We start from the raw sequence: 19,777 nt of genomic DNA, 5'->3' as shown, positions 1-19,777 counted from the left end.
ATTGGATTTCAGATTAGGAATGCTCGACTGGTATATATGTATTCCAACTGGTATGTACACATTCTGCAAATATTCCAAAATCTGAAAAAATTCAAAGTCTGAAACACTTCTGGTCCCAAGCATTTTGGATAAGGGATACTCCACCTGCATTTGTTTTGTCACTTAACTGAAAATCTTTACTGGTTTTGGAGCATAGCAGCTTAGAGTGAAGTCTGCACAAAACATTCTTTAGAGAAGGGTTGCCATAACCTGACTACATTCTGCATTTCTATCTTTATTTCTTACTCCTTTCCTTCAGTCCCAGCAAACTATAAATGCCTTTTCCCATGTTCCGTCTAGAACAACCTTCCTCACCTTTTATACAGGCTCAAAGTTTATCCATCCCTCAATGCTACCTCAAAAGTACTTCTTCCTTAGCTGTTCCCTGGTCTTCCATAGCTGGTAATAATTTTCCCTTTGCTGAATTCTCATAAGACTATCTCTGTCTCTTTTTGTTATTATCTTTTTGTGCCTAGATTCATCCCAGCTTTATAGCCTACCAGCTTTGTGACTCTGGACAAGTTTCTTCAACTCTCTGGACCTAATTCCTCATCTGCAAAATGGAAATAAAATTTTAGTTTTAAATTTTTGTGATATTGTATGTTATTTACATATATGTATAATTTCCCTGGTTCAGTTATAAATTTCTTGTAAGTAGGAAATAGGTTTAATTTATCCTTTTAGCTCATAAAATGCCTAGTATGTAGGTTAAAAATATTTGTTGAATATATATATGATACTCTGTATGAGCTCTTAGAAAAACTGTGATAAAATGTACATAACAAGGTTTATCATTTAACCATTTTTAAGTGTACATTTCAGTGGCATTAAGTACAGAATGCATTGTTGTGCAACGTTACTACCAGCCACTCCCAGAATATTCTTCATCTTATAAGCTTATTTTTTAATAAGCCTTATAAATTATAAATTTTACATTTTATATTCTGGAAATCTGCTTTTTTTTTATTACGCAGGGTAATAATTCTTGAGGATGAACTTGAAAAGCTTGTTTGTGCTAAAGAAACACAAGAACTAGTATCAGAGGCTTATCAAATCCTAGAACAAAAATTGAAGTTGATTCAGCCCCATGTTCAAGCAAGCAACAATTGCTGGGAAGAAGCTATTTCTCAGGTGGATAAACTGCGAAGAAATACAGATAAAAAAGGTACTTGCGAGAGATTTATTTAGCATATGCTTATCAGACTTGCTTATTCCACTCTGGTAGGATTTTATTAGATGGGTTTCTTGTCTGCGTGATGAGACTGGCTTCACAAAATTTCTTAGTTTACTAAAAAAAAAAAAAAAAAGTTGAACTTATATGTACAAATTGACACTGAATACAAAGTCTTGACTCTTATTTTGTAAATGAAAAATTAACATGATTTTAAAATTTGGTGACTAATCCCTCCTTTTAAAAAACTGAAGTGAGGGGATGAATTTTGATAGTATTTTTTTATTTGTTAGAACTTCCTGAAACTCTTTTCCGTTAGGATAATAAAAGAATGAGTTTGATAGTCAGAGGTTGGAAACTGAGTTTTTCTTTTAAGATAAAGTACTTACTTTAGTCATTCAGAAATAATATACAAATGATATAATTAGTGGTGTTGCATATTCATTAAGGGCCTAAACATATTAAGCGTCGTTATTTAGTGGTAATTATCAGACCGTTTTGTGCCGCTAGGTAAAAAGGCAGTCTTGACATTTTTCCACCAAACTGCTTTTATTTGACTCAAATTTTTTACCTGTTTTTACATCGGTAATTTCATTTTGAATGTTTGGCATACTGATTTTTTAAAATATTGCTACAAACCAATACTGTGTTTATCCCTCGGGTCTTTTTTATTGCGTTAATCAAACTTATGCATAGAATTTGCATTGCTACCAGAGATAATTAATGCTTTATTATCCTGTTACGGTTTTGTTTACAACTAGATTTGCAGTGCTTTGTTTAGTGTCTTAAGCTGAATAAATCCTTAAATAATTAAAGTATTAACTTTTTTCAAAGTAAATGTTAACATGCTAATTACTGGTATATTACTCAGAGGTTTCCTTTATATCTCAAATGTAAAAGGTGAATAATAAATCTGCCAAGAAATTTTAATGTATTCAAATACTTAAGCATATGTGAAGTCTAGAGCTTGGAGTACATTTTCTATAAATAGAAACAAGACCTTTGGGTGTTAAAAGATTCATCCCATTCAACCCTCCTTTAGCACACTCCAAGATGTTGAATTTTATTCTATCACTTAACCATTGTTGTTCACTGTTACTGTGAAAACCGTTTCTAAATCATTGGGCAGGTAAGTAAGATAAGCTGTTTCTTAATTATGCTCTATGTGGCTTTTGCTCATAGATAATAATGATATGAATTAGATACAAATCATTCACAAACTTTTCACGGTAAAACATGCACAATGGCCATAGCTACACAACTTTAAGTAAAATATTTGTTTGAATATTTTAGGAACTGGGTCCTTTAGTTACACATCTTTTTAAAAAATATTTTGTTTTGAAGTCATTTCAAACTTAGAGAAAAGTTGCAAGAATAGTTCAAAGTACCCTTTATCCAGATTCCTTAGTTGTTGACATTCTGCCGTATTTGCTTTATCTTTCTATGTATGTTATCTGTATGTGTATGTGGTGTTACTTTGGCCCATTTAAGGGTAAGTTGCAGACATGAAGATCATTACCCCAAAATAATTTCATTTCTATTTTTGAAAAACATGGATATTCATTCTCCTACATACCCACAGTATATCATCAATATCAAGAAATTAACACTGATATAATATTGCCATCTAATCCACAGAACCCCCATTCAAATTTCACTGATTGTTCCAATATTTTTTATATTTCCAGATCCAGATTATGCGTGGCATTTAGTCATCATGCTCTTTATTCTCCTTTAGCTTTTCTTAGTCTTTCATAGTAAATATTTTGTGAAGAAACACTTTGAGGTTATATAAATAACACTTGCCTCACCAAAATTTTACCCACTATTAATATATATACCATATAGACCCAATAGTATCATTTTTACCCAAGAAATATAAAAACTTAGTGTTCATATAAAAACCTGTACACAAATATTTATAGTGGACTCAAATCACCAAAAACTAGAAGCAGCCCACATGTCCTTCAGCTGGTGAATAAATTGGTATATCCATCTGTACAATGAAATAGTACTCAGCAATAAAAAGAGTAAACCATGTTGGATGCAACAGGATGAATGAATCTCTAATGCATTGTGGTAAGTGAAAGAAGCCAGATTCAAACCAGTACATGCTGTATTATTCCATTTATGTGGCATTCTTAAAATGACAGAGAAACAGAAAGCAGATCAAGTGGTTGCTATGAGTTCCTTAACAGGGACAGGAAACGTCAGTGGTTGCCAGGAGTTAGAGATGGAGGGAGGAATGGGTTATAAAGAGGCAGCATAAGTAAACATTTGGAGGGTAGAACTGTTCTATATCTTGGTTGTGGTGGTTTTGTGACTCTTTATTTGTCTAAATTCATAGAATTGTATACCAAAAAGAGTGAATTTTTAAAATAAATAAAACAAATCAGCTTAAGTTTTTTTCATCCACTTGTTTTAGTTTTTGCTTGAATTTGATATTACTGTGATGGTTGCTAATTGGTAATTTTCTGATTCTGTTTTTTCTTTTACACTTATTAGTTGGCACTCTACAGTAAGGTAATGCCTTGTGTAAAGTATCCCCTTTTTCCACTTATTTACTTACTTATACCAGTATAAATTTATGAGTTCTAATTTTATTCAGTGAATCATAATTTATTACTATTATTATTTTATTGTTCACATTGTCCAAGATTTGACCAGAAGGAGCTCATTCAAGCTGGTTTGTATCACCATCATTCTTTGCGCACTTCCTTTCTTGTACCAATTGCTCTAACCAATGGTGGTTAGAGCAATAGGCTATACCATATAACCTAGGCATGTAGTAGGCTATACCGTCTAGGTTTGTGTGAGTACACTCTATGATGTTCACTCAGTGACCAAATTGCCTAACAACGCATCTCTCAGAACATAGCCACACATGACTGCACTTTCCTTGCCTAGCCTTCACAGCAGCCATGTCTCCAAGAATCAATCCCTCATTCTTTTTAATGGAGAATGGCATTTAGAAACCAAGATCTAGGTGCTAGATATGCTCATTGCCACTGGGATGTGCTTTTAGGCCTTCTCAGTGTACAGATGGAGCTACAAAATATATGTGTGTATATACACTTACACACACATCTATATCTACTTTTATATCTGTCCATAAATACTTGTATATTATAAACCATGAGTTCATTACAGTACATCTAATTCATTCTAACACCACGTGATTTATTCTGTCCTCCCCCCATCCATATTTGTACCTCCGTTCTCTGATTGTGAGAAACTTGGCTTCCATTGTCTTCAAAATATTTACTTATTTACTTAACCCCCTTGTATGTAACTAATCCACTGACACTAGGGGCTTTCTTCAAAGCCACACTGCTGCTGACTTAACCTGATGAGAGTTCTTCCCTTCCCTGGTCCCAGCATCTTGCCATCCCTTGCTGGCTAAAAAGACCCATCTTACTCCTTACCCCCCAGCATCCAGATAACTCATACGGGCTGCCTCTTGGCAGCTAAGAGTTAGTTCCCCATGGGTACCTGTATCACATTGACACCCTCCAGTTGATATTTAGTTGACCATGTTATTTTTAAAAATATCTTTTAATATTTATTTTATGAAAAACTAGGGTATTTATATCCTCAAAATTTAAAAAGCACAAAAGGGTAGGAATATGGTGGAATCTCCTATAAAGCCTTGCCCCAGCCACCCGATTGATTACCTTCCCTAGAGGTAACTGCTGTTAGAAGTTTCTTCTGTATCTTTCTAGAGATCTTAGGCACATATTAATATGAGCAAAGATGAATATATTTTTCTTTTTTATAGAATATTACATGCTCTGTTGTATGTCTTGCTTTTTCAAACTGACAGTATATCCTGCTGCATTTTGTACCTTTAATTAAACCAGGCCTCTCTTAATGAACCGTTAAGGTGTTTTCAGCCTTTTCCTATATGTTAAATAGCCACTATCCTGAAAACTGTCAATTCATATACTTTGTCCATATTATTGGTTCATTTTCTTACTGATTTCAGGTTTTTTTGTGTTAGGGAAATTGACCCTCAGTGATATAAGGTGCAAGTTTTTTTTTTTCCTGATATGTAATATATATATATATATATATTTTTTTTTTTTTGATATCTGGCCAGTATGGAGATCTCATATAACTTTTGACTTTGTTTATGGTAGGTTTTTCCTCACAAAAATATTTTATGCATTTTTTTTTTCTTGTGTGTCTTCTGGATTTTTATGTCATAGTTAAAAACTTTATTTCAAATTTATTTTATAAATTCTCTTTCGATTTCTTCTAATATTTTGTGGTTTTATATTTTTTACATTTATATATTTAGCTCCTCTGTAATTTATATTGTTGTTAGATATGAAATATGGATACAACTTAATTTTTTCCCAAGTGGCTAGCCATTGTCATAACACCATCATTTCCATTCTGGTTTTAATTACTTTTTTATTTCTTTTTAATTCCATTGATCTATCTATTCCAGTTCTACAGTTTTAATTATTTTAGTTTTATAATATGCTTTAGTAGCTTATTGACTAATCCTCCTTTTCAGAATTATCCTCCCTATTCTTGCTTTTTAATTTTTTGTAAGATCTTAGAATTAGCCTTTATAGTTTCCTCCTCCCCCAACAAGAGAAAGTTCTGATGGTATTTTTAAATTTCTGGATTAATAGAGGGAGAACCGGCATTTTATTATTACTTTTTATTACTATTGTAAATGAGATTGTTTTTTCCATTATCATTTAACTAGTTTCGATTAGTTAAATTAAGCCTATAGATTTTTTAAAAAATTATTATTTAAAAATGTTTTTAAGTAATACATTGTACACATTTATGAAGTACAATTTGATGTTTCAGTACATACGTGTTGTATAAAGATTAAATCAGGGTTTTTAGCATATTCATCACCTCATGCATTTATCATTTCTTTATGGTGATAACATTCAAAAGCCTCTCATAGCTATTTTATGATATGCAATACCTTACTATTAACCCTACTATTAACTAGCCCTACTATGAAATAGAACATCAGAACTTTTTCCTCCAATCTAATTGTAACTTTCTACCCATTGACTAACCTCACCCATCCTTAACCTCTCCCCTCCCCTCCCCAGTTTCTGGTAACCACTGTTCTACTCTCTATTTCTGGGATATCAACTCTCTCTCTCTTTTTTTTTTAGATTCCATGTATTAGTGAGATTGTATGGTATTTGTCTGTTTCTGGCTTATTTTACTTTATATGATGTCTTTCAGATCTATCCAAGTTGTTGTAAATGACAGGATTTCCTTCTTTTTTGTGGCTGAGTCGTATTCCATTGTGTACACAGGTACTTCAAAAACTTCATGGGAAAAATAGCATTAATAGACAATATAAATCTTTCCATGAATTTTTTGAAAATTCTTCATGTATATACCACATTTTCTTTATTCATTCATCCATTGTTGGCACTTGGGTTACTTCTGTATCTTGGCTATTGTAAATAGTGCTTCAATAAACATGGTAGAGCAGATTTTATTTCCTTTGGATATATATCCACTAGTGGAAACAGCATGGAGTTTCCTCAAAAAATATTAAAAATAGGGCTGACTGGTTGCTTCGTTGGTTAGAGTACCGCCGTGCATCACCAACATCATGGGTTCAGATCCCTGCACCGGCCAGCCCCCCCCCACACGCACTAAAAATAGAACTACCTATGCCTGTTGATTTTTATGTGTTAATTTTGTGTCCAGCCTCCTTATGGAACTCTCTACTTGTGATAATTTTTTGTTTGATTTTCTTAGGTTTTCTAGGAGTATGCAGTCATCATCTGCAAATTATTTTACCTCTTCCTTTTTTATAACTCTAATTTTTCTGTTGTCTAATCCCATTGTCCATGTGTATCTTTTTTAATGCCAAATTTGTCTAATCTTTTGATTTTAACAGTAAAAAGAAAAGTTTCCTCTCTATACCAAATCTTTAATCTGTTCGTTCCCTTCCTCAGAGGCAACTTCTGATACCAGAATCTAATACATCATTCCAGAGTTATTCTGTGCAAACATGTGTAAATAAGCCCGAAACCTGGATTGGGGAGCTAATCTGCCTGGATTTGTATTTCAAATCTGCTGCATATTAGCTTTATAAACCTGAGAAAGTTATTTAACTTTTGGAGCTTCAGTTTCTCATATGACAGATGGGGAAAATGATGTACCTACTGCCAACAAAAAGGTTGTGAGGATTAAATTACTAATACATATAAAAACTTCAGAACACCTGGCACTCAAGCCAAAACAGCATTTAAGTGTATAGAGAGCCCCGGTACCTATTTTATTCTTATTGTATAATACATATTTAAGTCATGTACCAGTATCATGAAACAAACATGAACTCATCAGCCAACTTAAAAATCTAAACTGTTACAAACACCATTCCATCATTCACTTTTTTTTTTTTTTTGTGTGTGTGTGTGTGTGATCCTTTCCTAGATCATCTCCCCTCAGGGATACCCAATAGCCTGAATCTTATCATTTTCTTGCTCCTCCTCCACCCTTTTTTTTTAATCTTCTAACAATTTGTTGTGTAGTTTTCCTTCTTTTTAAACAGCTACTGTTTTCCTCTTTTTAAACAGATACTGTTACACACATCTAATACTTTACACTTAAGATAAATCAAAAGATCTCATTCAGGACTTGGAACACTGTAGGTATTCAATAAATATTCATGAATGGATAAATAGAACTTTGTATGACCAAGAATGAGTCCCTCAAATTTGGCAAATTAAGAAATTTCTAATTTCATCAATATATGAATAAACCTCAGAGATGTCACTTTCTTTAGTATCTAGTGTTGCTGTCTCACGGAGGTGAGTGCAGGAAATCATTGAGAATAGGTTATCACTTTGGCATTACTTAAGAATCTCCAGAACTAAGGTAAAAAAGAAAAGAATCCCCAGGTAATAACAGTTTCCTTTTATTAAAATATCACATTATTTAGAAACTTAAGATTTATTACCTCCAGGGTTGCTACTCAAGAGTGGTCCTTAGATTAGCATATAAGCATCACTAGGGAGCTTGTTACAAATGCACCCTTGACTTAAAATCAATTTGCATCTTAAAAAGGTTTGGTTATTTGCAGGTACATTGAAGTTTGAGAAACATAGCTCCAGGACAAGGGTCTGCATTTTTTTTTTCTCTGAAAGACGAAATAGCAAATATTTTCTGTTTTGCAGGCCATATGGTGTCTGTTGCAACTACTCAACTCTGCTGTTGTATGAAAGCACTCATAGACTATCCTTGAATGGGTGTGGCTGTGTTCTAATAAAAATGTATTTGCAAAGACAGGCAATGGGGCAGATTTGGCAGACCCCTGCTGTCAGGAAATAGAATTGAGGGATAAGGTGGTCAGGGAGTTTTGTCATTTTATACCCGTTTATGCTGTTTGAAGCTTTTACCATGAGCATGTTATTAAAAATCTAGTGGTTTTTAAAAAAAAATTTTAGACATATTTTTAGATAATGAATGTAAATATAAATATGAGAGAAATTCAAACAAAGGCTTCTTGTTTTTGTTAGGGTGTTTGTTGGTGAGTAATTTTGTTTTTCCACCTCAAATAAGGAAACGCCAGCAGATAAGTAAGTCTGTTTAAGAACAGAAAAAAAAAGATATTGTAAACTCTTTACTAAAGTTGAAATTTAATGAGAGATACAACTAATTTTTCCTCAATGCCATATTGATACGCCAATGTAAAAGTTAATCCAACTACGTTCAACAGTGTATACCTCCTGCTCACACAGGTCTGTAAGTTCATTGTTGAGCTCATACAGGTGGTCAGTAGATTTTTATTAAGTGAATTTCATGCTGCAGGTGGCTCTCCAGAGATTGTTAAGTATTCAGGAATTTTGTGAACCCGTTTAACACCATTGGTAGCTTGAAATTGGCCATGGTGGGCATATTTACACCATGGAAATTGGAAATCACAAGTGCTACAAATTGAGTTGTTTTGTTTTGTTTGTGAGTTGGATTACCAGCACACTGTTTAATGTACCTGTTTATTGCTATTAATAGTATCTTGGATTTGAGTTTTCTCCTTTTCATTCAAAGAGCTCAATATGTAGTGTCAATATTGATGCAATGAAATCTATGTTCTGCTAAGTAGGCAATAATGGAACTATTTTGAGCATGTAATGTGTTGTAGGCATTATTCTAAGCATTGATAAGTACTGTTATTTTCACCACTGTTGTCCAGATAACTGTGACTTAAGCTAGAAAGTGGCAAGAGCTGGGATTTAACCAGGTGTGTGTAACTCTAGAGCTCTTAGCCACCATGCTAGTACATCTCTCGTTAGTGCTACCTACTGAGTTATCTTGGTATTTGTCATTCAGCCATCTTGCCTACAGACAACTAACCAGTCATCTTTTTATAACATTTCTCAAATACTTCTTGTTTCCCTTTAAAAAAAACAAAAAAACTTAACTATCAATTTTCTTGAAAAGTAAAAATCTAGAAGTTTAAATCATTCTTCTTTTTAAGTAAAGAGAGAATGATGAAAGATAAAGACCTAGACATGAGACTAACCCTGTGATGAGATACCAAACACAAATTTTAAGTAATTCATCTTTTCAAGATATATACTTGTGAAACTCATTTCTAATTCTACCTTCTGAGTTAAAACAGTAAGACTGAAGTTTTGTTCTTTGTGTGAGGAAGAGTGGTGATCTGTCTTAAGACTGTCCTGTGCTATAAACCAAAAAAAATTTTTCTCAGCAAGTTTTTATAGAGTACCTGGTATGTGCCAGATGCTATGGTGAGGTGAAGAAGGGGGAAAAAAAGGTCCTCTCCTCTAATAGTTTAATTTAACTTAAAGTTAAATAATAAATCTGATGTTGCTGTTGTTAACTTTAACATATTTGATTTTTTATAAATAAAAAGTGATAATCAGAACAAGTTGGACTATGAAATTGACAAAGTATTAGTACTAATAGTAAAACTAATTTTTATTAGATGCTCACTCATTTCTAAGTAGCCTGTTTCTTATCTTTATTTCCCGTCCCCCCTCCCCTTTTTTTTTAAGGCAAGCCTGAAGTAGCGTGTGAAAACCCACATTGTACTGTGGTACCTTTGATGCAGCCTACTGTTCACATTGTCGACAGAGATCCAATCCCTGAAGAACAGGTAAGGGTGAAAGTTATTTTTCCCCCTAACGAAGAGTTTTGCATACAAAGCTTACCTACCTTTCTTTTAAGTGACGTGGATAATTGTCAAATAACTTGTTGAATTTCTCTTTCTAATGAGCTTCAAAATTACAACATAATGTGTTGAATTTATATCATATATTAGTTCTTAGTGCCTTGAATTTGAAATCATTGAATCCACTAGCAGATTTTCTTATTATTTATATCTAAGTGTCCATTTCTTAGAGGCTTTTAAAAGTGATTAAATACATTAAAAATTAGTGTATTAGCTGAGGTATTTTCTGGGATGCTGGGAATGTTTTTGTCTTGATCTTAGTGATGGTTACCAGTATGTATACATAAAAATCCAAAATATACGTAAGAAATCGTGTACACTTAATATTTGTTCACTTGACTGCCTGTATGTTGCACCTCACTTTAAAAAACTATTTTTTAATGATTACATTAGTTATTGGCAAAGACTTCTTTTGCTAATTCTAAGGAAAATTTCTTTATCTTAGGTCATATTATCTACTCAGTACTCTTAATTGCATGTGGAAACCAACCCTAGTTAATTTAATGGACAAATAATTTATTTAGAACCATTAGCTTATAGAATATTTTAGAGGGCCACATAAGCAGGCGTGAACCAGGCTGGGATAAACAGCCAAAATCACTCAAAAGAACTGTTCCAATGGAGACATCATTGCTGAGACACTGGACACAGACATTGCCACTTGCTCCATCAATGCTGAATAGTAAAAACCACTCCCTCTGGAAACTTATTCAGCCATCATCCCTGCAAGAATGGATTCCTCAACGTGCCTGCTTCTGTTAACACAGACTTCTAAATCAGATCTAATGATGCAGAAATGTTTGGTTAGGATCCCAGGTCATTTACCTGAACCTTAACTACAAAGGAGGCTGGGTAAGCCAGTATCGCACCCTCTGTGTTAGAGATATGGAGAACCATAAGATGAAGTGTTTCCTAATCCTAGGAAGAGTGTTCAAACTTCCTGGGAAGTCAAAAAGAACCACAAATGTCTACCACAAAAAGATTAATATGCCTAACCTCCTCCCCAAACTGCCAGCCCTTCTAATTTTGATTGCTTTTGATGTAATGAATAAATAACTGTAACTTAGTAACTAAGTCTATTGTATGGTACCAGAGTGGAAAAAATAACCATTGAAGTTATTAAACTTTCTTATCCACAACCTTTTTAGAATCAACTGTTAAGTTTTTGAAGATTTTGATTTATCTACAGATATATGTTTGCTTTTTTTATTTTTTATTTTTTTGCCTAACTGTGCTTTAATGACCTGTGCCAAGAGCAAGCCTCATTTTTTAATCTCAGAGATGGGAGGGTGCAAGTTAATGAATGCTTCTAGGAAGTTGTCTGCTTGAAGTAAAGTGCTTTTTCTTTTATTCATTTTTAGGAATTAGAAGCTTATGTAGATGATATAGATATGGACAATGATTTCAGAAAGGATGATTTTTATTACTTATCTCAAGAAGACAAAGAGAGACAGAGGCGTGAGCATGAAGAATCCAAGAGAGTACTTCAAGAATTAAAATCTGTGCTGGGATTTAAAGCTTCAGAGGTAGAAAGGCAGAAGTGGAAGCAACTTTTATTTAGTGATCATGGTAAGCACAGACTTCAGAGTAAAAAGTTATTTTAATGTAGGAGATTCTTTTTTCTCTTGAACCGTGGATCTGATTTTAGCTGTAGAATTCTTATGGCTTTAATTTTAGGGATCCACCAAAAACAGTACTTTTTCTCATAGATGCAGAATCAACTTGATCGATAAAAGAGTAGGTATATAATCACACTGAGAATATTAAGTCACAATTTTTCATCGGGTTTTAAATTTTTACTAAATTTGTTTTGGAATGGCAGTGAGTTGAATAATTTGGAGTATTTTAAACAAAATGTGATTTTTAACTTTAGTGAATTTGAGATTCTAAACTCTGTTCTCCATATGTTAAGATATTAAAAATACCTCAGTGAAGCATAAAATGAATAACTGTTCACTAGCGAAAAAAATGAAATAAGACCTGGGCCCTTTAGCCCGTATCATTAGGGTTATTTAAGTGCTTTGTGCCCTTTAGTAGAGGGGAGGAGGGAAGGTGCTTCTCTACAGGCTGTCTCCATGCTCTGATTTGGGCAAAGCTGTATGGCTGGTAATTCTGAAGGTTAGCCTTAAACTCCTTTACGTTAATCACCTTTCTTTTCTTTGTCAAACTTCATGGGAGGCAGGGGAAGGAATGAGGAGAAGCTTGAAACTTAACAATATCAGCCTAGCTAATTTCTAGTTGAGTTAATTCCTATGGATTTCTAAGAAGGTAGAGTGGGACTTCCATTTTAGAGTATCTACGTGGACCCTCAAAATTAACTTTCCTTTCTCTTTCTCACCAAACCAAATCGGTTAACTATATTTCTGGACATCTCCTCAGGGTCCTCTTTTCTTCTCTTAGGAGTCCTACCATTATCCCATGTTCAGGTCTTCATCTCTTGGTTTTATCTTTCCTCTTTCTTCCCATTGGCCCATGTTCTCATTAGAATGTGCTTGTACATTATAATAGTCTATTAGCTGACTTCTGTTTTCAGTACCATTTTCTTCTAAGCTCTCCTGCAAGCTCTTTCTAGATTTTCTCAAACAGTACATTGATAATGGCTCTTTCTCTCTTAAAACCTATAGTGGTTACCCCTTTCTTATTGTACTAAATCTAAGCTCCTCTTCCTGGTTTCAAGCCTCTCCATCGTTAAGAATCCATCATATCCAATTATGTTTCCCACTATTTCTAATGTAGATTTCTTCCTCTACTGTCTAATTAGACTACAGTTCCACAAACTTGCTATTTTGATTCATTAAAAAAGTTCATGTTGATCCCTTAACCAAGAATTCTGAACTCTGCACCTAGCTGTCCTCTCTACTAGTCTGTTCTCCATGAATCCTTCTCTGACTCCTTCAGCCCTGCCACCTCTCCTACCACTACAGACCTTTACTCTAGAGGGGCATTATAGTGAAATGTGTGGGAAGTCTTGAGCAGCAAAGCACAAAATCATTTGATTAAGAACTTCCCAGAAGCCACAGCAAAGATAGAGTTCTGCAATGTGCTTGTTTATATATTGGCCCTACATAAATCAGAAATTAGTGGTATGATGTTTTAGGCACTATTGTTTTCCGTGTTCAATTTTTTTGTCTCTGTAACCAAATTACAGTCTCCTTAAATAGGGGCTTTATTATCCGCTCAGCATTCAGTCAGCAAATTATTCACTTGTAGTTACTGAGTATCTGTTATGTGCAAGGCATTGTTTACTGTTGTATCCCTAGCACATACATCAAGAGACAAAAATGCCTACCCTCCTGGAGGCTTAATACAGTTGTCAGTCGACCTTCCCATTATACAGATTATATCCCGTTATACAGATTATATCCCGTTACACAGATTATATCCCGTTATAGATTATAATTAGCAATAATTGTATCAATCGACTTCTAATATATGTCTCATTCTTTAAGAACTAGCAGATTTATAAACTAAAAGTGTAAATAAAGACAGCATTGTATATAAACTTGCATCCTTTTTTATTATTTAGTATTTTCTTCATATAGCTTTAAAATTATCCTGTTGACATTATGGGCAAAGATATAACAATAAGAGAAATGTGTCTCTTTTTCAGATATGTGCTTTTGATACAGTTTGCATTTAAAAGGCAATAATGCTGTTTTTAGTTTGTGAAAATAAGTAAAAACCTGCTGATACCATAAAATGCTTTTCCCATGAAAAATTTCAGTACATCTTCCAGAGTTGTTTTCATCTCTGCCTACAGGGATAAAGTCCGAATGGAATTAGAGAGGGAAATTCTACACTGGAACCTGCTGTGGCCATTGTTTTCTGTTGTTGCTGCTTCTCTAGTGGAGTTACTGCAGCTTAGGGATGCTTCTTGGAAATGGACATGTTTTACAAAAATATTTTTTAAATACACGCCAGCTCTTCAAGAAGCACTTTTTTTTCTTCCGTCCTGCTTCATAATATATTGTATTGTACTAACCCCTCATGCTGGGAGGAGAGACTGCCTAGCAAGCAACTCACTGCCTACTAACATCAACAGGGGCTAAATAAAACTTCATTTTCCTTGCAAGGACGACTTCTGCCGTATGAATATATATTATATTTATGCATTACTTTGTACAGTAGTTAATCTTGAATGCAGATTTTTATTTCATTTGTGTTTTTCTGTGGTACTACAAAATGTGTAGAAGTTGTGGCTTTATTTTCATCAGGGTCTTGTTAGGTGGTTGGCAAGTAAGTTGAATTGTCTGTTGCATAATTTCCATGCGGCTTTAACTTGTAAATATGTTAAATATATGATTATTATCTGAATCACTTTAGGTCTTTTATCTGGCACATTATCAGTGAAAACCAAAATGCTTGTTCTTTAATACAGTGGTTCTCAGACTGTAGTGTGCATCGGAATCAAGTGGAGGAAATATCAAACACAGCTGGTCCCCACTCCTACAGTTTCCAATTCAATAGGTCTGGGATGAGGCCCAAGAATCTACATTTCTTATGAATTTTTAGGTGATGACTAATGCTGTTGGTTCAGGAACCACACTTTGAGAACTACTGTTTTAATATTTTGAATAAAATAGTATGTGAGGTGTCTTTAAAACCTTCATGAAATCCCATCTCATTTCATTTTTTAAGCATTTTATCTTTTATAAAGTTCCCTGGATTTATACATTTACATTGATTTTATTAGAAAGTTTTATTTCACTTTTATTTATTTATTGTTCTTTTTAAGAAAATAACTACTCAGTTTAAATTAAAGTTTAAATCATTGCTGGGTCCTTAGTTATTATTTTTCTTTTCTTCCTTTTTTTTTTCCCCCTCTTTGAAGCTGTGTTGAAATCCTTGTCTCCTGTAGACCCAGTGGAACCTATAAGTAATTCAGAACCATCAGTGAATTCAGATATGGGAAAAGTCAGTAAAAATGATACTGAAGAGGAAAATAGTAAACCCTCCACAACTGACAATGAAATAAGTAGGACTGAGTTTTTATGTGAAAACCCTCAAAAGGGTAAAGATAAAGACAGTTCTTCAAATGAAGTCTTCCTCCAAGGAGCTGAGGAAAGAATGTGTTACCAATGTGAGAGTGGAGATGAATCTCAGCAGACAGATGAAGGTGGCCTGGCCATTGCCCCTCCAACTCCCAGGGACTCCTTACAGCCCTCCATTAAGCAGAGGCTGGCACGGCTGCAGCTGTCACCAGATTTTACCTTCACTGCTGGCCTTGCTGCAGAAGTGGCTGCTAGATCTCTCTCCTTCACCACCATGCAAGAACAGACTTTTGGCGATGAAGAAGAGGAACAAATAGTAGAAGAAAATGAAAATGGGGGAGAAGAAAGAACCGAGATTCACATGAAGTGATTGTAGATTGTTCAAAAGTGTTTTAGCTTCAAAACTGGAAAGGGAAAATGAGTGTAAGTTTACTATATATGAAGCTAAATTGTGAATTTACAGCAAGAACCCTGGTTTGAAAAACTGATCTGAAAATTAGTACTTACCTGTAAATGGCAGATCTTTTAGGAAAATAAGAGAAGGTAAGGGCTCTTTTGAATAAACTGCGGTTTTATTTGCAACATGTCTGATCAATCTTGGAAATTCTTTAAGTACTTTTAATAAGAAATGAATTTATCATTTCTTGCCAGAATTTACTACCATAAGGTGACTGGGATAATTGCAAGAACATTTACATTTATTATGACTCCTTTTTACTGTATTCTTGCAGTTAATAACTGCAGCTATTATGTTAATAATAAGTTGTTTGTATTTTATTTTTGTTTATACCAGTCTTAAAGCAAAGAGACAGGTTCTGAATAAAAAATATTAATTCATACAATTGATGTGTGCTGGGCTTTGGAACTAAAGCATAGTTTCATAAGTACTTGGGTGATAAGATATTTCTTATGTTTCCTTGTTCATGAGTGAAATCAGCAGTTAATTTTAAAATGTCCTATCTTTAAAAGAAAAACATAGTACCATTTTAAGAATTACCCTTTCAATTTTTTTGTTTATCACTTCTTTTGTTCTTTAGTTGCAACTAAAGAAATGATGTCAAAGTGGGATTCCTATAGCCCAAGGCCCCATCTTCAACTTAGCAGAAAGTTCTTTGATTCAGTTTGTCTAGAGATAATTGGGTGCCATTAACACAAGCAAATCACAATGCTGCTATTTTCTAGCTCTATCTACCTTACTGAGGTTCAGGAAACATCCTGTTAGCTTCCTGGAAAGTACACTGTCTCCTTAACTTCATTTACAGGTTATGTCTTAGAAGAAACTGCTTCCCAAATTGGCCAATCTCATCTGATTGGATTTTCAAGGAATGATATTTTCAGGAGTATACTGTTTTTGAAACCTGTACCTCCTATGCACTGACGTAGTTTATAGTATTATTTGGGGGAAATGTAGAAGTAACTCAATTTATGCTGTCCTAGAAAGGAAGTTATGTGGTGAATCTAAATTGTCTTAAGAAACACATTCAAATTCCTGTAACTTAGCACGCCTAGTGAGTACTTAAACTAAAAGGTGTTTTTTTGTTTGTTTTTTCAGTAATCTAAGGAAATTTATCTTTTATCCTGAGGAGAAACTTGGTTCTGCTTTATATGAATAGCAGAGATCCTTTGTACTGTAAATGATTTTGCCCGTTTCCAAAATTCTGGAATTTATCCATAATTAACCTCTTAAGAGCAATACCTTAGGGTGAGCCTAGTTTTACCACTTAGAAATAGCTAAATTTCAAGAAGAAAAACCATTTTGTGTTGTAACTGATTATTATATTCTTAAATAATAATACTTAGGGTTTACTTTCTTATTTAACTTACTTATCTTGCCGACTTTGTTTTTCCTTGGATTTAAAAGTAGCAATTATAGAAAAACTTGGTAATATCTCTCTTAAATTTTATTAGTTTTTTAAAAATTTTTTAAAAAATTTATCAGTTTATTTAGTGCTCTCTGAGTTGATACTCTTTAATTTTGAAAGATTAATTTTAATCAAGAATTCCCAGTCTTCTAGTCTGATCTGTTCTATTCACTAGTTAGCTCTGTAAAAACTCTAGTTGTTGAAATTATGATATAAGGATCTTGGAACTTTACTTAAGTGTCCTTTTTTCTGTGTAGTTTTCAACATTTCTTTTACCTTTTAAAATAGTCCCAAGATAAAATATTTTGTTCTCTGTAAAAACTCTTTGACTAATTTTCTCTTATGATAGTTTAAGTCAGTGTTTCTCAGTTGTTTTAGTGGGGTATCTGCATCACAATAAACGGGAGGTCTTGCTTTTAAAATGCAGATTTTAGGCCATACTCCCAGTGATTCTTAGTCAATCATTTTGGAATGAGACCTAGGTAATGTTTATACCCAATAAAATCTAAGAACCTCTGTCTAGGACTTTGTTCTTCTTGCCACGAACACCTTAGGAAATATAAACAGTCCAATGTAACATAAGTGTGTGTTCTTGTTTGTTACTTTTCTACGAATATTTTACTTTTGCTTCTCAGGCTTTTGACTAGTTTTAATAACTGCCATCCTACATCCAGAAGAAGCCTTCTAGGAAAAACATTTTAGGGGGGAAACTTATAATTGTGCTTTCCAATTTTACTGTATTATCTTATAGTAAAATTCTTGTTGGGCATAGCATCCTGACAGCTTGTGTAATACAAACATTTCCATAGTTTGTTTTACTAGGACAAACCTAGTACTTAACTTAGGAAGACTACATTTGAGAGGCTATTTAGGTCACTCTTGAAGACAAGATTTTTACCTTTGTCTACCTACAGGTAGGAAAGTCATAGCAATAAGTGATCTGGTACCAGTTATCCTGCCTTAAATCCTTTTTTTCACCTTCCATTAAGACCCTACATATCTGGCCTATCTAGGGCCAAAGTGTACCCGGTCTTTGATTTGCAATCCTCTGCTTAGTTGCAAGTTGTTAGTTGCTTAATTGCAAGTACTATGTGACTTTATAAGTTAAGTCCTCATAATTGTACTCGTAGCATCAGGATATATTTCATTAGGAACTGATGCATTGACTCAGGTTTGAATTCTTAAGTTATTAGAGACAAGCAAGTCGGAAGAAACACATTTAAGGCAAATAACTTAGGAAATTTAAGAACATAGGCTTTAAGGCCTTAATACAGAAGGATAGGCAAAGGCCAGAGTTTCAGTTCCAGATCCTTCCATCTTAAAGCTATAAGTGCAGCTGACCTAATAATGTTGGGGGGAGTTTTTCCAGCAAAACCCAAATTCTCTACATTGCTAAATGATATTTGCAGTTTCTTACTTCTCAGAAGTAGTTAAAAAGGAAATAAAACTGTTGATGCTAAAAGCAAGATCTGGTTATAAATATGTTAGTAAAATAGACCAAAAAATTTTAAACTCAACTTTCTTAAAAAATAAATAGTAATATTCCATTCATATAATAAATATTGTTGTAAAGCTTTTAATGTTAAAGCATAAAAAGAATCAAGAGCTGGCCAGTTAGCTCAGTTGGTTAGAGCATGATGGTGTTATAACATCAAGGTCAAGGGTTTGGATTCTGTACCAGCCAGCAGCCAAAACAAACAAAAAAAGCATAAAAAGAATCACTTCTCATACAGTTCACAAAATTATGTCTGTGGAGTATTAATCAAAAGAGACCCTACAGGTCATTTCATTCTGAGGACTCTGATTCTTTACTTCTCATCAGTTAAATGAAATATGAAATATTTTGACAATTATTAGAAATCCTATGGGAAGAAAAATTCAAGTGATTTGGTTTAACCATAGTGTATTGTTTCCATACCCCCCCAAAAGCAAACAAGGAAACAAGAACTAAATACAGTACCCTAAGAATAGCTCAGCTAAATCACTGTTTGACCTGAAGTAGATATCATGCTCTGAAAGACAAACAGACAAACATAAAGATTGATTTATTTTTCCAATTCTATTTATAAAACATATCCATGCAATATATACTTACATTAGAAAATGAAGCTGCTGGGCCGGCCCGTGGCTCGCTCGGGAGAGTGCGGTGCTGATAATACCAAGGCCCCGGGTTCGGATCCCATATAGGGACGGCCGGTTCGCTCGCTGGCTGAGCGTGGTGCTGACAACACCAAGTCAAGGGTTGGGATCCCCTTACCGGTCATCTTTAAAAAAAAAAGAAAGAAAGAAAATGAAGCTGCAAATATTTTAGAAGAGAATAAGTAGAAAAAATGCCTAGATACAATAACAATTCATTTATCTGTCATCCTTGACGGGTGATTAACTTGCATAAATTAATTTTTCGCTAATTGAGGCAAATCTACTTCATCATTAAATTTAACAGTATAGTAACTAAGTATACCTTCCACTCCACTTTTTCTAGAGTATGCAGAATATAATTTAACTTCTTTGTCATCTAAGA

The 19,777-nt window shown here is 33.9% G+C and overlaps 1 protein-coding gene across 3 annotated transcripts in view; it reads left to right on the top strand.

Annotated features, from left to right (window-relative positions):
- Window positions 1–17,130, top strand: part of VEZT (vezatin, adherens junctions transmembrane protein) — a 62,725-nt gene extending 45,595 nt beyond the window's left edge. For 2 of the 3 annotated variants that reach the window (XM_063075209.1, XM_063075210.1), the window contains 4 exons: window positions 1,014–1,204; window positions 10,228–10,328; window positions 11,765–11,972; window positions 15,235–17,129. In XM_063075209.1, coding sequence (XP_062931279.1) covers window positions 1,014–1,204; window positions 10,228–10,328; window positions 11,765–11,972; window positions 15,235–15,764 — 1,030 coding nt within the window. In that variant the 3' untranslated portion in view covers window positions 15,765–17,129. Of the gene's footprint in view, window positions 1–1,013; window positions 1,205–10,227; window positions 10,329–11,764; window positions 11,973–15,234 lie in introns of all 3 variants that reach the window. The other variant, XM_063075208.1, reaches the window with a different exon arrangement.
- The last annotated feature ends 2,647 nt before the right edge of the window (window positions 17,131–19,777 follow it).

This window comes from Cynocephalus volans, chromosome 12 (assembly GCF_027409185.1).
Source record: "Cynocephalus volans isolate mCynVol1 chromosome 12, mCynVol1.pri, whole genome shotgun sequence".
Classification (NCBI taxonomy): Eukaryota; Metazoa; Chordata; class Mammalia; order Dermoptera; family Cynocephalidae; genus Cynocephalus; species Cynocephalus volans.
The sequence above is the reverse complement of the archived record's forward strand: the minus strand, read 5'-3'. Positions and strand labels throughout refer to the sequence as shown.